The sequence below is a fragment of the Channa argus genome, chromosome 10 (genome assembly GCF_033026475.1).
Source record: "Channa argus isolate prfri chromosome 10, Channa argus male v1.0, whole genome shotgun sequence".
In the NCBI taxonomy this organism is placed as follows: Eukaryota; Metazoa; Chordata; class Actinopteri; order Anabantiformes; family Channidae; genus Channa; species Channa argus.
The window spans coordinates 7,703,887-7,724,392 of NC_090206.1; the positions used below are offsets into that span (position 1 = coordinate 7,703,887).

At 38.1% G+C, this 20,506-nt stretch overlaps 1 protein-coding gene across 8 annotated transcripts in view; it reads left to right on the top strand.

Annotated features, from left to right (window-relative positions):
* si:ch211-26b3.4 (connector enhancer of kinase suppressor of ras 2) overlaps nt 1-20,506 on the top strand; it is a 56,517-nt gene that overhangs the window by 12,173 nt on the left and 23,838 nt on the right. For all 8 annotated transcript variants that reach the window (XR_010915424.1, XM_067519118.1, XM_067519114.1 and 5 more), the window contains exons 3-8: nt 4,497-4,699; nt 5,462-5,549; nt 6,580-6,621; nt 11,802-11,921; nt 12,742-12,801; nt 13,290-13,358. Coding sequence is in view for 7 of the 8 variants with exons in the window: in XM_067519118.1 (XP_067375219.1) it covers nt 4,497-4,699; nt 5,462-5,549; nt 6,580-6,621; nt 11,802-11,921; nt 12,742-12,801; nt 13,290-13,358 (582 nt within the window). In the remaining variant the exon portion in view is untranslated. The remainder of the gene's footprint in view (nt 1-4,496; nt 4,700-5,461; nt 5,550-6,579; nt 6,622-11,801; nt 11,922-12,741; nt 12,802-13,289; nt 13,359-20,506) is intronic.

The window sequence follows — 20,506 nt, forward strand, 5'->3', positions numbered from 1 at the left end:
GGGGGGTGTAAAATTAAGTTTTACTCTGTCAAGTAAATTTTCCAGAAATAATTTTCTTTTATTAACCCATTAAAGAAATTCTCACACGTAGAGGACATTGTGCTTATTTATTTTCCACCATCCGTTATTGATATTGGCTCAAGGAACAGCTTGAAAAATCCCCCATCATTTGGGCCCTGCTTTTTGTGTACTGCCTTGGTCACTGCTGACTGAATGTGCAGTGGCCCTGCTCAGGATTAGGGAATTAGGGAGAATTAGGTGCTACTCTCTCAGAGAGAGAAAGAGGCAGAGAGGAACGGAGAGCGAGAGGAGGAGAAAGAGAGAGAGTATGTAGAAAGAGTATGCAGGATGCACCTTATCTCAGAGGCACACATGGCTGGATTAGTTGGGACTGTTTGAATGTGTGTGTCAGTGTGTGTGTAAGCATACATGCTTGTGTGTGTGCTAATCAGCACCTCGTCTCATTCAGATGCTCCAGCATGCATGAGTGTCCCAGAGCAGCAATCACCATATGTCCTGGAACTGGGCGCACACCACACACACACACATTTAGAGATGCCAGATAGACAAAATGAATCACTAAAACTACTGCTGAGAGAGGTTTTAAAGGATAATGTTGGTTTATTACAACTTGGGTCTTTTTTTTGCTCTCGTTCCAGGCAGATATAATATCCCTGTACATTCATTCAGATGATTTCTTATGTGGAGCCGAGAGTAGTCAAGGTGTCCGTCATGTCTTAAACAAAGCCCAGAGTTTGCCAAAAACTGTATTATTTGAAAGAGAAATGAGAGGGGGGTGGTAAAATTGCAATTTACAGACTTCTGTTTATTGTGTTTCCAAGTATTTCCCAGTAATATTTCTCTGCTTTGGTTAGTTGGCCATAACTGTACTTGAAGTAGTTCTCAGCATTTATTGAGCATTTTCTTATGTGCCACTTAGCAAAGCTGATTGATGAATGTTTGGTGCTGCCTGAAACCTTCTTCTTCTTCACTCTCTTGTCAGATCTGCAGTTGTGTGTGGATATAAAGTAAATTATGTTTTTTTCTGTCTGTTAATGTAATTTTAATCTGTGCATTCTTTTGTTTTTATAATTCTATTGTTGCCGTACTAGTATCAATTTGAGACCTCAATAAGCAGGATTTTGTACTTTGGTGCAATTTGTCTTGCTATACAATTGCTGTCTGTGATTGACTTTTACACAACTGTTGTAAATATTAGTCATGGTTTAGGTCCTTGGGATTGTCAGAGGTATATGTGCATTTGTTTACAAGCTAATACTGTTCTTAACAGCAAAGAAAGAAGCCAAACAATGATGTTGAGTGCCATGTAACAATAATATTATAATATATAGTAATATTTTACTAGAGTCTTATTAACTCTGTATAGTTTAATTAAATGCCAAGGTGACACTGTGATGTAATCCTAGATTTGTGTAACTATCTTGTCTAATGTAATATGCATGCTAACCAAAAAAAAAAAAAAAAACTTGGTGGTGTTTGAACAAAGTTATATCGTTAATTAAACATTCATGCTCAAACAGTTTTCTTCCTGTGTGCAGCTGAACATTGCCACAAACAAAACAGCCATCCAAGTCAAATAACTTTACAAAACTCGGATTGCTCTGAGAGAAGGTCAAACTTTTGTGGTGATCTAAATATAACAACTATTGTTATACAGCGAACAGCACAGGAACATGTGTTACCTCCTCCAAAGTCCTGTTAGTGTGTGATTAAGAAAGTTTACTACATTTGCTAAACCTCTGCCAACATGCGTGAATAATCAAAAATGAAAGTCACTAACACAACAACACATCCAGCAAACACAACAACACAAGACATAGAAAGCAGATATTAAGTTTTCACTGGTCCCGCAGTGAGAACACCAGCTTCACTTTTCTCCTCCTTTTGTGTCTTTTTAGCATCAACAACATCAACAAGGACAATCCAGTCCAATATTACTCTCCGTCCGATATCTCCTTTTAGCTTCCTCACTTTTACATCACCTTCTTACCACATTTGCAAAGATTCTTACCCATGAACCCATGGCTGTATTGCATGAATGTATGAATTTTGAGACTATGGAGCTAAGTTGTGCCTTAAAACATCATGTAGTTCTTATGAGAGGTGTTTGGCATGAGACTCCTAAGTTCCATATTGTAGTATCTGGTGATGTGGGCCAGCTGTCACAATGACAGAAAAAGCATTTGCCTTATTACAAGTAAGTGTACCATTGAAAACAAAATCAGCAGTTATTATCATGAAAAAAACGTCACATATTGGGGCCGTTTCTTAAAATCAAGAAAAAATGCTGCAAAAATCTCTAAATTCCTTCTTTCAAAAACACACATCTGCCTGACTTGCAGATTTAAATTGTGACCTTTCAAGCTGGAATAAATATACATACAATCAATAGTTCTTAATTAAACAAGGCTATACCCTGTAGGAAGTGGCTTGCAGAAGCCTATTTTAGCTATATTGATTAAAAAACTTACAGTGGGGCAAGAGTGATTAATATTTTCTTTGTCGGATACGGTTATCATAATTACAGGTGTTTTTGATGGTGTCAAGGTTTGTAGAAAAGGCTGTTTATAAGTTCACACACAGTGTGAATGTATCTCTGTCCTGCAGAGTTTGTTGAATAAGATAATTACTTCATTTGTTCTCCGATCACATTATTGTTTAATTATTTCATAGTAAATAATATAAAACATTTTGTCACAGTTCTTACTTTCAATGGTTACATTTTGGTTTCAGATTTATTTTTCCCGTGAAAACAGGTCCTCAATGAGTATTTCCTGTCATTATTTGGTTGAGAAAACACTGATTAACAATGGCTGAAATATCAGCATAGACGAGAGGCCACTCTACACATGGCTGCTATGGCAACAGTATCGACATAAAGATGGAGGGAGGATGGAGGGGGGGGGCTGCTCTAATGGCATAGCGCTCTTACTGTATTGATATGGCACACACAGGCACATATGTATGGACTGAAAAAATTATTTCCACCTTTTTCTCCACACACCCAAAGTCATTCAGACAGATGACGCAGGGCATTTTTCCCCTGCTTTATCTCAGCACTCTGTCCCCTGGAGAGAACCTCATGCAGCTTTAGAACGAATCCGGGGACAGGCTAATTACAGCTGTGCAAACATGTAAGCTCCAAGGCCATGTATACATCTACACACACAGAGTACAGAAGATTATACAGAACACAATGTATGCATGACCCAGTTACAGTGAGATGCATAGTCTCTTTCTCTCTCTCCTTCTTGTCTTCTGCCTCTTTAGTACCTCAATTCTCTCATTTCTCTCTCTCTCTATGCTGCCACTGTGAAACCCTCTCTCCTTTGTAGTCACTGTGGTCGTGACTGTGTAGAACAGATCTAGAGGCAGAGGAGGAATAGATATGTCTAGCATCTGACTATACAGGGATGATTGTGTGTGTGTGTGTGTGTGTGTGTGTGTGTGTGTGTGTGTGTGTGTGTGTGTGTGTGTGTGTGTGTGTGTGTGTGTAGCCTTTGTGTCAGCAGGAATCAGGCTCTGTCAGGCAGGACATGACTGGAGGTGCCTTGGGACACTAAGCACAATGTGGCTCAGTGGGTCTGTGTGTGGTTAGTTAGAGGGTCACAGTGCAGTAATGGGCTACTCAACCTGTTTAGTCTTCTCATATTAGTGCAGAGATGTGTGGCTGTACTCTTTTATAAAAGTGCTAATGGTTATTTGGAAATGTATCATTTTTAATCCAATTTCAGGTATTTCCCTGTAGAATTAATATTCATGGTTATATCACCGTAGATAGTTACATACTGTTCAACCTGTAAAATGAGGAATCCTTATCATAATCTTATTTAGAGCGATACAATTACATACACCATGTTTAAATTATGTTCAATTGGTTAAAAATATATTGTAGTGACTTTACATTAAACTTGCTTTCATTATAAAAAAGCAATTCTCAGCATGTGGGAATGTGCTCATTAGGCTTTTTGCTGAATGAAAGATGATATTTTGTATTTTTTAACATAGATTAGACAAACTAGAAGCAGAGTGAGAAACTATCTTTAAAGTAAAAAACAAAAAACATATACCCACCCACACTTATAAAACCTAGCTAATCTTTAGATGAGAATATTATATAGCTAAATGGAAATGTACAGTAGAAATATACATTTCTTTAGTACACGTTTTACTTTTTTATTTTTTACTTTTTACTTTACTTTTCAACAGAAACAGACTGTCTGCTTGCAGCTGAAGCTAAGCCCGGCTAATCACCTCTCACCTCCCACTCCCCACTTCATAGATAACCCACAGAAACAAATAGATGTCAATTTATCAATTTAACTCTTGGGAAGACAGAGAAAACTCAGATGTTTAACAGTTTCTTTATCCTTTCAACACATCCCTGTTACAGGGAACCTCAAAACACTGCTTTCTAAGAGCATCACACACATTGACTGTAAATGATCTAAAGTGAACCTCTGTTTGTCATGCAGAACTATGGCCTTGAGACAGAGAACCTACGGACTTTGTCCCACAAGCTGAACGCTTCGGCAAAGAACCTCCAAAACTTCATCCTGGGCAGGCGGAGGGGCGGTCATTACGATGGACGAGCTTCCCGGAGGCTACCCAATGATTTCCTTACCTCAGTGGTGGATCTAATTGGAGCAGCCAAGAACCTGCTAGCTTGGCTTGACAGGTAGGGACCACACATGAGGCTATGAATTACTATGACCATGAACATAATTTGACCATAAATGGCAATGCCCCCAATTTCTATCATAGTAAGATCATTTTAAAATCTAAATTTAAATTCTATGCAACTTTATTTTTAAACAGCTCTCTTTTGTTGTAGAGTTGTCAACTGATTCCTATCATATTCTTCCATTAAATATGTAGGTTCAACTAGTTAGCTTAGCTTAGAACAAAGACTGGCCAAAGTCTTTGTTCTAAGCTAGATTTAAGTATAAAGTCCCTTTTGTTGTGTCATTTTAAATTATCTTGACCTGATGGACCTACATGAAGCTGAAAACAGATATAATAAAGCGATGTTGACCTCTTGAAGATCCCTGAGCTGTGTAGCTTCCAGTTTAAAAACAAATATTATTGTTTACCTTTATGAGTTGCTCCTGTGATCTGAGAGAAGCAGAGAATAACTTTTTGTTCTGTTTCTTTTGCCTTCTCACAGCTTTTCAAATTATATTGTGTGCATGTAAATGAAGGGAAGGCAACAAATGAAAACAGCACCATAGAATAATTAAATATACAGGAACTGAATAAAAGAAACTCGATTAAAAAATGTGTGAAGTTCATTTTGAGTCCTATTTCACCATAACCAAAACATAGGCTTGATTTTCAATCTTGAAAGACAGAAGAATTTGATAACATATTGACAAAAACATCATAACACATATATCTAGTGCTTTTTCATATCATTTTAACTTTGTTTTGTTTGTTTCAGGTCTCCATTTGCCAGTGTGACAGAGTATTCATTACTGAAGAACAACATTGTGCAGCTCTGCTTAGAATTAACTACCATTGTACAACAGGTGGTTATAAACACACAGAATGCACAGTGACACAATTCCTCATCCACATGTTCATCACACCCATGTACTAAAGGCTATAATTTAAGGTAATAGGGCAAAATTAAAGTAGATCGAAATGATAAAAACATAGAGCTTCTTCTTATGTGTATAGATTTGACCAGGAAACATATCTGTGCTGCCACTGGCTGTTGTCAGCATGACTGGTTCTTATATGATGTACACATTGACTCAGAATTAGACCTCATCCTTTGCCTAAATTATAGACGTTAATGGACAATAAACTACGGGCATATCAACACTTCATGCCTTACTTCGTCATGTTCCACATTTTTTAAATAAAAATGAGGTGCATGAATCTACACTCTGATATAGTACAAACATTCTCATCATTTGGACAGAAAGTATGTCTGCTCTCCTGGACCTCATCCATGTCCTCCCTGTAAGAGCCTGCTTAGAGAGTGTGTTAGAGTGTGTTTGTATGTGTGCCCAGAGTGAGTCCTGGAGCCGAGCAGATAACACCCATCCCCTCTTACAAGGGCCAGAGGAGAGGAAAGAGAAAGGGGCCACCGCACAAATGAACATGTGGCTGCCAGAGTGCAGTGAGACAGACAAAGGTGGCAGCACTGCCCGCACTAATGCATCAACCAGATGAATTAACCGCTACCAAGCACATCTGGTGGATTTACTGGGCTACTTTCCCAGAAATAGATTAACTATCAGCTGTCGTTAAATAACATCAACGGTCATGTTCAAATAATGTATTTATTTTAAATCCTGAGAAAGTTTGTGAATCTGCAGACAGCGTGTTGCCCACAATGTGACAAGTTGTTGCATTAGCGTGCCTAGGTTATTAAGTCACATATACAAAAGATAGGAAACAAAAATACTGAGCCGACTTATTTCTCTTGTTTCTTCCTTTCCTGACGGTTATATTTGGAGATATTTGAGCTACTGTGCGGACGTCCGCATTGATGCTTTCTCCATCTCATTTTTCCTTCTTCTGTCTCTTCCTGTCTTCTCGTTTTTACAGGACTGCACTGTGTATGAGACAGAGAATAAGATTCTTCATGTGGTAAGTTTCTATTGCACCTGTTATTGCATCCTTAACAGTGACAACTAATAAATGGAAAGATAAAATAGTTACAACCAGATTTCTATTCTCTTGCATGCATTAAACCACAACTTGTCTCTGATTGGGACATAATGAGTTTGTTAGTGACGTTGCTACCGACGCTAAGCTAAACATGTCCTTGCTCCAGCTTTATGTTTATTGTACAGCCCTCAGTGACTTCCTTACTTTCCTTACAGTGAAATCTTATTGCAACTGGTAGACCTGGTTATTTTCAACTAATGCAGGTGTGATCATTTTCTGTTTGAAAAGCATTTATAAGACTTTGTAAAAAAACTGAAACAACAGACAGTTAACCAATGTTTGTGTTTGCTTCTATATGTTTGAGATTCCTATGTGGGAGCCTGTGTGTCTGTGCGTTTAAGGGAATTTGTGGCATGTAAAAGTGCAAGTAAGCTTAAGGCCTTTTGAAAGCTCCATTTTGGATTCTATGTGTGCGCGTGCACGACAAAGATCTGTCTGTGTCCACGTGTGAAACTGAGTGAGCAGCTAGTGTCTGATCCAGGCTGACAGTTGGACTGGGACACTTCCTGCTGCTATTCAAGGTCAGGTGGAGGCAACCAAATACAATGCTGGCAGGGGGAGTTCACAGAAATATATTGAAACTTTTAATGCTATTGAAAATACTCAATAAATATTATGTCATAATATTTATATACAATGTGCACAAATATTCCATTTCCTCTAAAAAAATAATCTTGACACAATGTTAAAGATGTTGGTCTCCTCATGCTAGAGTGTCCCCCCTGTCAGTCTTTCTGGAAAGAGCCACGGCTGTCGTTTACCTTTATTTTCACAGCCTTGTTAATGACACTAGACTGTGACATTGGGCAAATCCAAATATTTAAATGGCTCTTCATGTGCGCACTCGTACACAAACTGCACACAAAACACTGGGTGCCAGACTAAAGGCTACACATGACTAAGTCGGTTATGTGTGGGAGGTTTAAGTGTGAAATAGGGAGACAGCGTGCAATGAGAGAGAGAGGAGGAGGTGTTTGTTTTTAGATGATGTTTCCTAGCTGATGCTTGTTTACTATGTGTTTTAGAAATTAATGAAAACCGGATAATGTTTTATATCATTTATCTATGAACTGCGGGTTTTTATAGCTGACTTGTCCAGTGTGTGATGTCTCAATGATATCAAAACATTTTTCAATATTGTTTATGAAAAAAAATATGAGTTAGCAAGTTACTTGAAGACCTTTAGCAGTTTTGATATTAGTAGTAGCATTTGTTTCGAGAGGAAAATATTTTTATAATGGAGCTTTTTCACAAGGTACACATAGTTTTACTCCAAAGAATTGTTTGACATTTAGGAAAACACTCAGATTAGAAGATAAATAACATTCATACCAGCTAGTCAGATATGAAACTAGAAAGATGGTAACCTCAGCGTAGCAATATAAGTACAAATGGATGAAAAACACTTAGGCTTATTGGTAAAATAAAAACCGAATGTCTCATATGCATAAAATCTCATATGACAATTTCTGTTCATTTATTACAATTTATTTTCCTTGGCTTTTATTTAAGCAAATAAGTTGCATTATTCCTTTAATCCATTCAAGTAATGCTTGAAAGGATTTTGATCCAGAGAAATATGTAAATTTGTTACATGCTACAATATTGTCTATATCTGCATAAACGTGGTGTAAACTAGGATCCAGTTTTTACTCCTCTTAAATGGCAACTAATTAGACAAATAAGACAAAAAGACTGCACTTTTTTATTTACTTATAGTGGAAAATCTGTCCCTTAGAAGGATATAGTCAGCTGTTTCAATCAATAGGATGATAATCAGTTTAGGGAGCTCCTGTCAATCAGGGAGCCCCTACCTTACTTAAAGACATGAAATCTGGACCTGCCTCGTTATCAAAGTCTGTTCTTGACAACACAGGTTTGTTGAATTGTGTTGTGGCTCCAAAAAGCAGGATTTCTGAAGACCTTAGAAGAAGATTTGTAGCTGCTCACAAGCCTGAAAGAAGCAACAAAAAATATCTTAAGACTTTGGACTCCACAATTTGGCTGTCAGGCAGATCTTGTATAATTGGAGAAAATTCAACAGCACTGTTACATTCCCCAGGAGCAGTCAACAACTGAAATCACGCTAAAATGTGTAATGGTCTGGGAGTTTGCAAGAAGCCCAGGGTCATGTCTAGAAACCTAAAGTCGACTCTTGCAGTGGCTAATCTTAACAGTCATGTGTCCACCATCAGGAGAATATTTTGCAACAAGGGTGTACATGGCAGGGTTGCAGTGAGGAAGCCACTACTCTCAGAAAAGAACAATTCTAAGTTTTACTCAAGGCCATGTGAATAAGGGAGAAGGCTACTACTAGGCTACTAAGAGTTTTCGGTTGACGAGACTGTAAAATGTTTTCGCTTGAATGAGAAGTGCTATGCTTAGTGATGACCAAACACTGTATTCCAGCAAAAGAATATAGAGGTGGCAGTATCATGATGTGGGTCTGCTTTGCTGCCTCTGGAACAGAACTGCTTTACTATCATTGTTGGAACTCTGAATTCTGAGTTAGACAAGCGAATTCTATGTGAAGGGATCCATCTGGAAACTGAACAAAAGTTCAACAAAAGTAGCAAGATGACAACTTTCAATATAAAGGTTGTTCTAACAAAGAATGGTTAAAGCAGAAGAAATTTAATATTTTGTAATGGTAAAGTCAATGTCCTGATGTTAGTCATATAGCAGGCAGTTCAAGGAAGCCAAACAATATCACTGAGTTGAAGCTTTCTCTTTAAAGAGGCATGAAGTAAAATACCTTACTGCCAAGAGTGGGTCACAAAAGTAAGGCACAGGTTTAAAATATTGTTGACGCACACAAGATCAGATATCAGATAACTAGATATCAGATAAAACAGTTTTCTCTTGTTTGCCAAATTTGCTTCTCTTAAATGTCGTTCTAGGATGTCTGTGAAACTTCGATCATGTTTTAGCTCATACTTAAATAGAGAGGAATCTAAAGGGTTCACAAACTTCAATGCAACAATGTGTGATAGCATTGGTCGGCCAGTGTGCCTCCGGTGTGTATCCAACATGGAGTTCAGACACTGTTTAATGCTCTGCCCATTTCTGCTGTAGCTACTATAGAGGTAGTTGTACGTTTGTTAGCTTCTGCTCAATAATGCAAAACTCACTGCTACTCTGCTCTGTTGCTGCAGACTACGGCCTGCAGCAGTCACATGGACAGAGATAGTGTACTTTTGTGTATTTGTGTGTGTGTGTACATGTGAAAGAGAGACAGATAGAGAGGGAGGAAGGGAGATAAGAAATGAGCTTGTGTGAGTGTGTGTGCCTGATGGAGCGTGTATATTTGTATATGTGTGTGTGTCTTTTATGTGCATGCATGCATCCATGCATGCATAAGGATGAGAGGAATTACATAAGACTGTCCTAGTTGTGTGTCTCCCCTTTCCCTTGTTTTCTCTCTCTTTCCTCTCTTACTCTACCTCCCACCTCACTGCAATTTTAGGTCTCTTTTCCATTTTCCTTTTCCCTCACTCTCGCCATCTTTGTTTATGTTTCAGGTTTGTGGTTGCTACAGTGAACATGCACACACACATGGAGACAAATATTGGCGTGTCATACCATGTAAACGTTTGTGCATCAAAGAGAGGCTGTGAGTGCATTGGGAAGAAAATGCAAGAGATAGCAAGAATGAGGAAGGTTGTGGGTAAGGGGAGGTCAGCCTCATAAGTTAACCCTTTAATCTGCACTCTGATTCTCTGGTGTCAGATCAAGGCTGGGTGTTTGACTGCTGGAAGAGTTGAGAGTCTCCACGCTGGTGACTGGCTTTTTGTATCTCTGCCCTGTGTTAATCCCAGTTTAAGAATATTAGTCCAATGATCAAAGAGGGATGCAAGTAGAGCCACGGTGTTGTCGCTCGCTGTTGTGGTTTCCAGATGGAGACTTCAAATGCTATTTAGAGCTCTACAGGCAGGATTATAAATACAGTGACTCTAGTTTTCTCCTTTTTGTCAACAAATAAAAGCTCACAATGTGTTTTTGGTGTCCGCTCATGACATGGACAACTTTGGGTATCCCACTGTGCACATTGAAAAGAACAATATATTACTGTATAAACAGAAACAGGCAGTGTAATGTTGAATTAACTGACCCAGAAAAAGATGGAAGTCTGTGTGTGTGTGTGTGTGTGTGTCTGTGTGTAAGCGAGAGACAGTGAGAGAGACAGAGAGAAAGAGCATCACAAACCAGCTTACTGAAGATTCTCCACCTTGTCTCTCACACTGAATGAATCACAGGCTCTGAGCTGTGGTGTCTGTTGATGATCTCCACTGTTCATTTTATAATGATAAACTGGTCATTTCTCATTAGAGTTGAGATCAGTAGATTATTTCATGCAGAGGTCACATCATTGCTTTGCAGATGTGTGAATGCACATGCTGTGTACTGATTTAGTACACATTTGTTACACTCCTGTGTGAGTGCATTTGCATGCATGTGTGCACTAAGCAGTGAAGCAATGAGGCAGGATAACCAGGGTAACATTCCATAAGCCCACCGCAGTCAGTCAGCCAAGATTAGAAGGCTGAGATCTTGCTGATGATAAATTAGGTTGCACTCGTGACCAAGCAGACAAATAGCTTGATAAACAGTCAAGGTTTATTTAGGACAAAGGGAAGGTGAAGGGATACTTTTTACTTGATGTATTTACCCAGGTATACTCCAATGGGATAATATAAGTGCTCTGTAAAAGAAATACAGCACTCCACGATTTGTTTTTATTTGATGTGAAGGAAAAAAAGATTACAGATAACAACAAATGAAGTCTGTGCTCTGTAATTTAGATGTTGGAAAATGTCATCTGGGCCCCTCGGGGTCGGCTGGTATTGGTGATGTGTTGTTCCGTCTGTGACGGTGTCTTGTGGGCATGCCTGTGGACAGACAGTGACAGGAAACAGTTTGTGTGCTGGAGTGATGGAAGCGGTGATGTGGAACAATCTGATGAAATGATTTCTGTTTGACCTCCTCGAGCTAGGTCACAGCATCCCTCGCGGACCAAAACCAATCTCAATAACTTTCTTTCTCTTTTTGTCTCTCTCTTGTCATTTCTCTGCTCTCTTTACCTCCGACTCCATCTCCAGTGTAAGACCTTAGCAGGGATATGCGACCATATCATTTCGCTGTCGTCAGACTCTCTGGTCTCTCAGTCTGCCCATCTAGAGGTGGTCCATCTTACCAGCATCATGCCCAATGAAGGACTAGTAAGAACACACCTGCAGATGCACAAACAAACTGTCAAATATGCACTAATCATTATTCTTATTTTAATATTTATTTTCCGTACTGGGGATGCAACTTTACACTAAAGCTGTTCATGTTAGCATCTTTTTTCTGATTGTTTCAGTTTTCAAGGTCTGCAAACTATGTTCTCATCGATCACTGCTGCAGCAGACAAATTGTTTTCAATGGCTGGTAGAGACCAAAATCAGAGCTAAATGAAACAACTTCCAACAACTGCTGATACAGCACTTTCTGTACTGAATGTGTAAATAATGAAATGTTGTCTAACACTTGCCATTTAATTTGATAAGGACAAAGTATATCACAGTAGGTTGTGTTTTCAGCTCTTGTTATGCTGCTTTGAAATAATGCTGTAAATAAAAAACTGTAAATATGCGAAAGTCCAAGAGGGGAAATGGCATCGTGCTGCTTTTACAAGGCAATTCTAGGCTGAGTTATTAATGATTAATTATTAGTTATTATTTACTTAACTGAATTAAGGTCTCTTAAGTGCATGAGGAAAATAATTAAGTAGTGTATGCCTGCAAAACACAAGTTAGGCAGAAGTTTTCATACTATTCAAGAGGCCAGAATATAAAATGAATGTGAATCACATTATATCCTTCAAGCAAATAGCTACAAGAGATTTTGGACTAAAATCATTTTTAGAATTAAAATATGAATTTTTTTCTTTTTTTACCTAATTCTGACCAGAGATGCAAAATGAACATATTGTTTATTCCACAGTATATTCTGTATTATACTAAGTCCCCTTTTCTTATGTTTGCGCTTCTGTTACAGGGGATGTATATCAAATCAACATATGATGGTCTTCATGTTATCACCGGAACTACAGAGAATGTGAGTTTTAAGTTTGAAGATCGACAATCTCTTAGCTACCGATTATAGGCTCATATTTGGTGCGGTGAAGTTAACCTTTGGGATCTAATAGGTTACAGATCACCAGTTACAGTACCATAATAAAATGTTATTTGGTCTAGCAGCTATTTTAATTGCTTCATGAAATAATGTTACTTTTGAATAATTTCCCCAAAAATGTTTAAACTGAGCAATAAATCTGTAACGTCCTACAAATATTTTAACATTAAATACATAATCCAGACACTATAAATTTCACAACAGGACTCAACAATCAATACTGTCAAACTAACTGTAGATGTTTCAGCAGGTTGGACATTGAGCTGGTAAACAAGCTTTACAGTTTATAGATATTACATGTAACTATTCTATCACTTAAGCAGTTACATGTTAATCATGAACCGAGGACTTGGTGACTCCAGAGCTTGCTGTCATTTTTCTATTTTGTCTTTTGATTTTTGCCACTGCAGTCTCCAGCAGACCAGTGTAAGAAGATACATGCAGGGGACGAGGTGATCCAAGTCAACCACCAGACAGTGGTAGGTGAAACACTTCCAAATCAAATACAATAAGACCAATAAGAAATAAGTGGCATATGTGCTTCCCACGTATTTCCACTGTGAACGCAAACTACAAACTGTTTGTTCTCCATTATGGGTTATGGAGTTGTGGAGCTGTCAAGGTATATAATGTCTGCTACCACCACCATTGTGATTCCTATCCTGTGCCCTTGTCGCTACAGTATGTAGGCCAGTTAGGATTGCTGCTAGAGCAGATTATAGGATGATTGTTATAAGACCTTTGTTCAGTCCTCTGTGATTGTCAGTTCACTCTTACTGGAATTTATTCCCATTGTTGTAAGAAAACCCCTGAAGGGGGCGTCTGATCTGAAACGTGAACTCATGTCTCACTTTTAGACTTGAATAAGTTGCATTTCTGCCATTATCACCTTTCTGCCTTCAGTTCATCACATCAGAGGGAGGCACAAAAAAACGGGACGCCATTTTAAATGGAACAGTGCCTTGTGAGAGCATGTGATTGAGCATGCTGTCTATTGCCTGTGCTGTCAGCTCTGGCACAAGCAATTTGTTACAGCATTTGTTTGAGATTTCAGAAGGGACACACACAAAAAAAGGTTTGCACCCGTATGTAGATGTCTTTTGTGTGCTTTTTCTGTAAGTATTTCCCTGTACATCTCGATAGGTGCTGCTCATGTGAAAGCTTGCAGGCAGGCGGAATTGATTGACGTGTGAGGGAACTGCGTGTTATCTCTCCCTCTCTCTCCTTGGGGTGACAGTGCAGATCTCACCCTGCCAGGCTCTCAGCTACAACCCCTCATTACTCCCTCAGCTAGACCCTCACCACTCTGATCCCTCACCCTGGGGGAGGAGATAAGCAGGGGGAGACAGAGGTGTGTGTGTGTGTGTGTGTGTGTGTTTGTGTGTAATGAGGAAGGGGAAGTGAAGCAGCAAAGGAACTCTGGGATGAGAGATTGGAAAGTGAGGCAAAAAGCGAGGAGGAAGTAAAGAGGGACTTTGGGACAAGAGGAAGAAGATGAAAAGAGAAGGGAGAGACCAGGGGGAGACAGCAAGTCTCTTGTCAATATAGCTTTTTTTTCCTCAATCTTAAATTGAGCTACTGAGTAGGGAAGATGGATACACACTACCAACAAACTCTCTGTCAACATCACAACTGATAAGTTTATCTAGTGAGGCTCCATATTTAAAATTTACAGTAGATTAGTGTGAATATTGAATGAACAAATTTTGTTACATTATAGCATCATTATGTAGGTCTGTCCCACGTATTTACCAACAGCGCTGCCTTTCTTTCTATGCATGAGCTTCTGTTTGAGACCCACTTCAAAACGGGACTCAGTTTTTAGCTCAGCTTCTCTTCTGAGGTAAAATGTGGAATTTGCTCAAATGACAAACTGATTGTTTGAAGAGGCAACATAATTATGTGGAGATAATAGCATCTGGGAAAAATAATGAAGACCCCTGGGATTTGAAAAACCTCTCCAGCAGCAGTTTATTCTCTGTTATTATTTTGGGAGGCCTCTCCTCGTTTCCCTTTGCTGTCAGTGTATTTGCATTACAGAACAGTTCTAAATCGGCCTGCTTAGAACAGGCTCTGTTTCCTGTTAACACACTCTGTATGCACTGTCCACTGTTGGTTCATTTTACCTTTGGCATAAAAACGACCACCCCCTGACAAATACATATTATAGCTCACACAAAACAAAATACAATATCACATTTTAATTTCTGTTTAAACCACTTTGTTGTCATTTTAGGTCTCTAGTTTTAAATTGTTTTCACTTCTTGCTTTTCCACTCTCAAACCTGCTCAGAGCTGGGTGAAGGTATTGAGGCTTTGTCCCACTCTATAGCAATATTCTTTCCTTTTACACAACTTACAAAATTAAATGACTTAAGCAAATGAATATATAGTAACAACTGCATTAGAATACAAAAAGTGCTCTTTAGCAATGTTGACCTTGAACATGAAGTTACTCACTCTGTAAAAATTTATAAAATATCATCATAAGTATATAATTAAAAATACTCTCATAAAGCAAAATATATTCACAATTATTTATCATTTTTATTATTAGATACACACATAATTTAATTGTTTAGATAACTTACTTTGACTAGATATAAGAGAGGATGTTTTTCTACAAACTTATTTTTGAAATAATATAAGCTAATGCTCACTTTTCTTTTTTTAATCTTACTTTGTATAATGTGAAAGAGTCGGCACAGTGTTGTCCTCATTTCCACGGTACATTTTAGCATCTTTGGGATCAATGTTTTCATTTAGTCCATTTAGTCCATTATTTTAGTGCTGTTATTCACTTACTATGCTCTGGTTTATATTGTTTTGCCTGCCACAGTTTTTGGAGGAAAAATGGCTTTAAAATCCACCTGCTCAGCACCAAAAGAAAGTTTTGCTGGTGAACATATAGTGGACATTTTAGCACAAAAATGACCTTATGTTCAGGACATCCAGTCTAAAAAGTGTATTTGAGCAACTGTCGGTTTAACTTTTTATTTTTGGTTTACTTAGATTTAGTGACAACTGAGCAGTTTTGTGGTTTCCATCAACTTTAAAACCCTATATGTTCCAGTAACCTCACATTACCATTTGAGTGGAAGCGCTTCAATCAGTTTTCCCATAACAATGTGCGTATGATGTCATGACATAGGCTACTTTCAACTCAAAGGTTTTTTACTGCCTCTCAACCGTCATTTTCTTCTGTAGTGGAGATCGTGGAAATGTGAAGAGAAAGGTGAGTTTAAATATTTTGTGCCATTTAACAACTTTTTACATAGCTGTGCAAAGTTAATTAACAGACTTGACAGCAGTTGTGAGATGAGCTTGTTGAAACCTTTCTGCGTTTAACCAGTCAACTGGGTATCATTAACTTTAGTTAAGTCATGCTATTGTTAGCAAGCTTTTACGTAGTTATAAGCTCATCCTTCCTGTCATTATGAGAAAACTATGTATTTATTGTGATGGCTGTTATTTAGCTAAAACTCTTAGTCTGGGAACACACCATTCAAAATGTGCATCTTCTTCCTGGCTCAAAGACTAACATCAGTGCTGGTACTCTGTACTTCAGGTGATTCAGTGAACTTCCACTGTCTTACACTGGAATACACAGAAAGTCTCAGCAAGTGTGAGGCACAAACTGAGTTATGTATGTTAGCCAAATGTAAATCTGTTTTAAACATTGCTACATGCACAAAAGCACTAAAGAAAATAGTATGTGTATCTCCTGCTCTGATAGAATTGTTTGTTGTTTGACTCAGGGTGGTTACTTCAGACCTGGACATAGCCTCCTTTTGGTGGATCTTTTTTTTTAACTTTACCAAGGTAAGCAGTATACACCGATCAGGCACCACAGTATGGTCACCTGTGCACTTTAATGCAATCTAATACAGTGGCTATGTGTTTATTATGGAGATGGAAGTGGGTAGTGGAGAATGCATTATGAGTAAAGGTGGTTCTAATGTTTTGGCCACCTCTTTTTAAATAGGGGGGCAAATCATTAGAATCACCTCCTCTCATAATGCACTCAAATGCAACTTCACTACCTACTTTGACCTAAATAATCACATAGTAGAATGATCACCTTCCTGATAGTTTTAACCTAAAAACTAAGAAAGTATAACCTTGTAAAAGAAGAATTCATGGCAGCGCCACTGTATTGGATTGTATTAAATTGCACATTTTCATAATGTTATATGCCTGATCGGTGTATCTATTAAGACAATGCATAGAGAACCATAATAAGCAATTATTCTATATGGATTACAGAATTGTGTAGTTAGAAAACAAGAAATGCTACAGGTGATTTGTCTATTCTTTTCTATGACTGAAGCTCTGCAGAAAAATGGGATTTCACCATCTGATGGAGACTGGAAAGAGGAATATTAGACTGGTTATTGCAGAGACCATGGATGACGTTTCCCTACATGTGACAGGAGATGATGAAGCAAGAAGCCAAGACCAAGGCCCTCAATAGATGCCATGCCCTGTTCCAACAAAGAGGTAGTAATGGGAATAGACCGGTTACAGTTTGGGTCAAATTACAGTAGACACTAATAATTTGGTGGTCATAGTGGTGGTCAAATATTGTCAATTTTGGAATAAAGCATTGCACTGTGCCACTTTCAATTCACATTTTGTATTTGTTCCTGTGATTGTTTTAATGTGTTGTTTCCTTACTCAGGCACAAGTTACATTTCAAACTGGCCAGATGCAAGTTTCCTTCATATGCTTATTTTATTATTTATTTCACTCCAGTATAGATTTCCAACTGCTGTTCCCCTAGAAGAGACATTTATGGCCCAGGAGGACCTGGACTCAAGAGGGCAGATCAGTATGACCAAGAGGAGCAACTTGTGAAAAGACTGCAGACACCATGCAAACTTTGATCAGGTACAACTGTGTCACCTGAGAGGGAACAGTAGGGAACTTTCTCATTTTATTAGCATTTAGCCCTAACAATTTGCTATTTTAATCATCAGAAAATGATTATACTCATATTTAACTTTAGTATTAATATAAAAAAAAACTGCTATTTTGAGCCTAACTATGGTAGTTTCTTTTCCTATTTTATTGTAAACGAAATATTTTTGATCAGTTCTTGTCAATTTTCTGTTTTAAAGATCAAACAATTAAGCAAAGAATCAGATTCATTAATGAACATATTTCTGTTGCGGCCTCACTGTAGTCATTGAACAACAGTTAAGTCAATAGGCTCTCAGTGACTTTATTATTTCAACAATAATAATCCAGTACAAACTGTCCTCTTTTAATTGTGCATTTACAATCATGCCTCTTTGGGAATAAGTTAAGTTCGGCTTGTCGAGCTCAACTGAATGTAAACATGTGAGCAAAACAAAGTTATTTGATATCTCTCAGGTTCTGATTGACTGAACACACCTGACCCGCACATTTAGCAGTGGGTTGTGTAGGTATAAATGAAAAACAAGCAGGTCAGGGATACTTGAGGACCAGGATTGAGAACTACTGCTCTACAGAGTACAAAGGACTACAGACATTATTCAATGTAACAAGGACACGGTTTCTGAATAAGATGTTTCTGATTAAAATCGGTGAGAAGCATGAAAGAAATTTCATTCCCTTTCAATGTACTGAGGTGGAGATCTCCAAACCTGGGTGCATTAAAATGAAAATAGTCTTGTTTAGACAGACACTGCTATAGGGAAGTGAAACTGTGATCCCACCTCCCCAAACCCCCTGCCTGGAAGTGCCTTGAGGCTCTCATATATTAACCAAAGCTCCCTGACACCTGCAAATTCACTACAGTATCACAAAAATTACAAAGTTTCTACTATTATACTATTCTTCTTGCAGGACAACCTATCACTTGCCTTTGTGCGCAGTATTTATGTAAAAAAAAATGACACTGTCTTAGTAGAAGGTGTAGCATGAGCTGTCTGGTGCATTCAGGGACAATACCGAGTGTACTTTACCTTTGTTTCAAAAGTGTTTAAAGCCCAGAAGCCCTCAATAATCGCTTTAAAAACAAAGCGAAAATCAAGGTCTAAACCGATTCGTGGATTTAAAGAATTGTAGATCTTATTTTAAGCCCTTATTTTGTATTCTGACAAAAGTGAGGTTTAATATAGTTAGTGAACTACTGCAGAACGGAAACCCTGGCCTGATAATGTGCTATATAATGTAACAATGCAATGCAATGACAGTCACATTTTTTGTATTAAGTAGTATTAAGTCATGCTGGTTAATGGCAAATGCTGTGGATTTATTTGCATATTTTATTTGTTTGCAGCCAAAGGTCAAGAAGAACAGTTTGAAGAGATAGTTCAAAGGTCCCGGATCAGCTCCTCATAGCAGTGTTGGCCACACAGGAACTGGGGAATGTGAAACTACTACAAGATCCACTAAAGACACTGGCATCATTATAAAATTGTGTGTCCCTTTTCCAACGCTATTTTGTTTCACTTTTGAAATGCCATTGGAAATCATGGAGCATATGAACAGCAGAAGAGATCCACCAATATTTAGAAACTGTACGGCTACAAAGCTGGTTGTGGTGGCACTTTTCTGTTGATGGAAGAATTAGGTAGACTCAGACCAATATTGTGCATATAGACCATTAAAGTGAAAATTCTTCTGGACACTGGACTTTTCCTGGACTCCCTTCTATGCCTCAAACCGAACCAAGAGACACAGTTTCTTAAACTACAGAATGAAATGCATCTACAGCAATGTTGTGCTAACGTTGTTGGTTAATGATTTCTCTAGACATTGTTATACAATTTAAGCTTTCATTTAGTTTTAGTGTGTTTCAGAAAAAATAAAAAACTAATTTGAAAAAAGCTTCATTAAATTGTGTTTTGCCAATTGAAATAATATGATTAAGTTGTTCCAACTTTTCTTTTTTTAAGTTTAGGTAACCTAAATATTTAATCCTAGGGAAATGGATGTATGTTTTTCAAGCTAAAATTTCTAGTTATGAACAAGCACTATATTCATTTGGGGTAAAGCAAATAATTAAGTTGGGAGAATTGGCAATTTTAGGTTAACTTGTAGATAAATTGAGTTAGAGTCATGCAAGCTGTTGAATTATAATAAAGCAAATCAAGTATATCTAAAGTAAATCAGTCAGGTTTATCGAAATTGCAAATCTACATTTTTATAAGGACCACAACACAAGCAACAGTGCAAGAACTTCAATAAAGGACAGTTTTGCATGATAAATAAGATCACAAATTAATACACAAATGAACATTCTTGGTGAGTACTGGTGTGTTCTATGTTACTTTTACTTCTTTGAGTTGACAAACCAGGCCAGATAATACTATAGGAACATAACTTACGTCCAGTGTGACTCTTGTTGTCGATGAACGCTGGCTGAACCCAGTCTTCAGAATTGGGCGAAGCGCTAAAGGCTGACACAGACTGGTCATCATTATCAGGAATAAGGTCACAGCAGTTTCGTTTGTTTGTGTGTGTGTGTGAGTGTGTGTGTGTGTGTGTGTGTGTGCGTGCATGCATGCACGTATGTGTGTGTGGTGCCCCCTGTGGACACTTCCAGTGGCTGGGACCAATATTGTCAATCAATGGCCTGTCTAGTGCTAAGAGCTCTGGAGGCAGGCTGGCTGGAATCATGAGGAAGAGCTACAGTC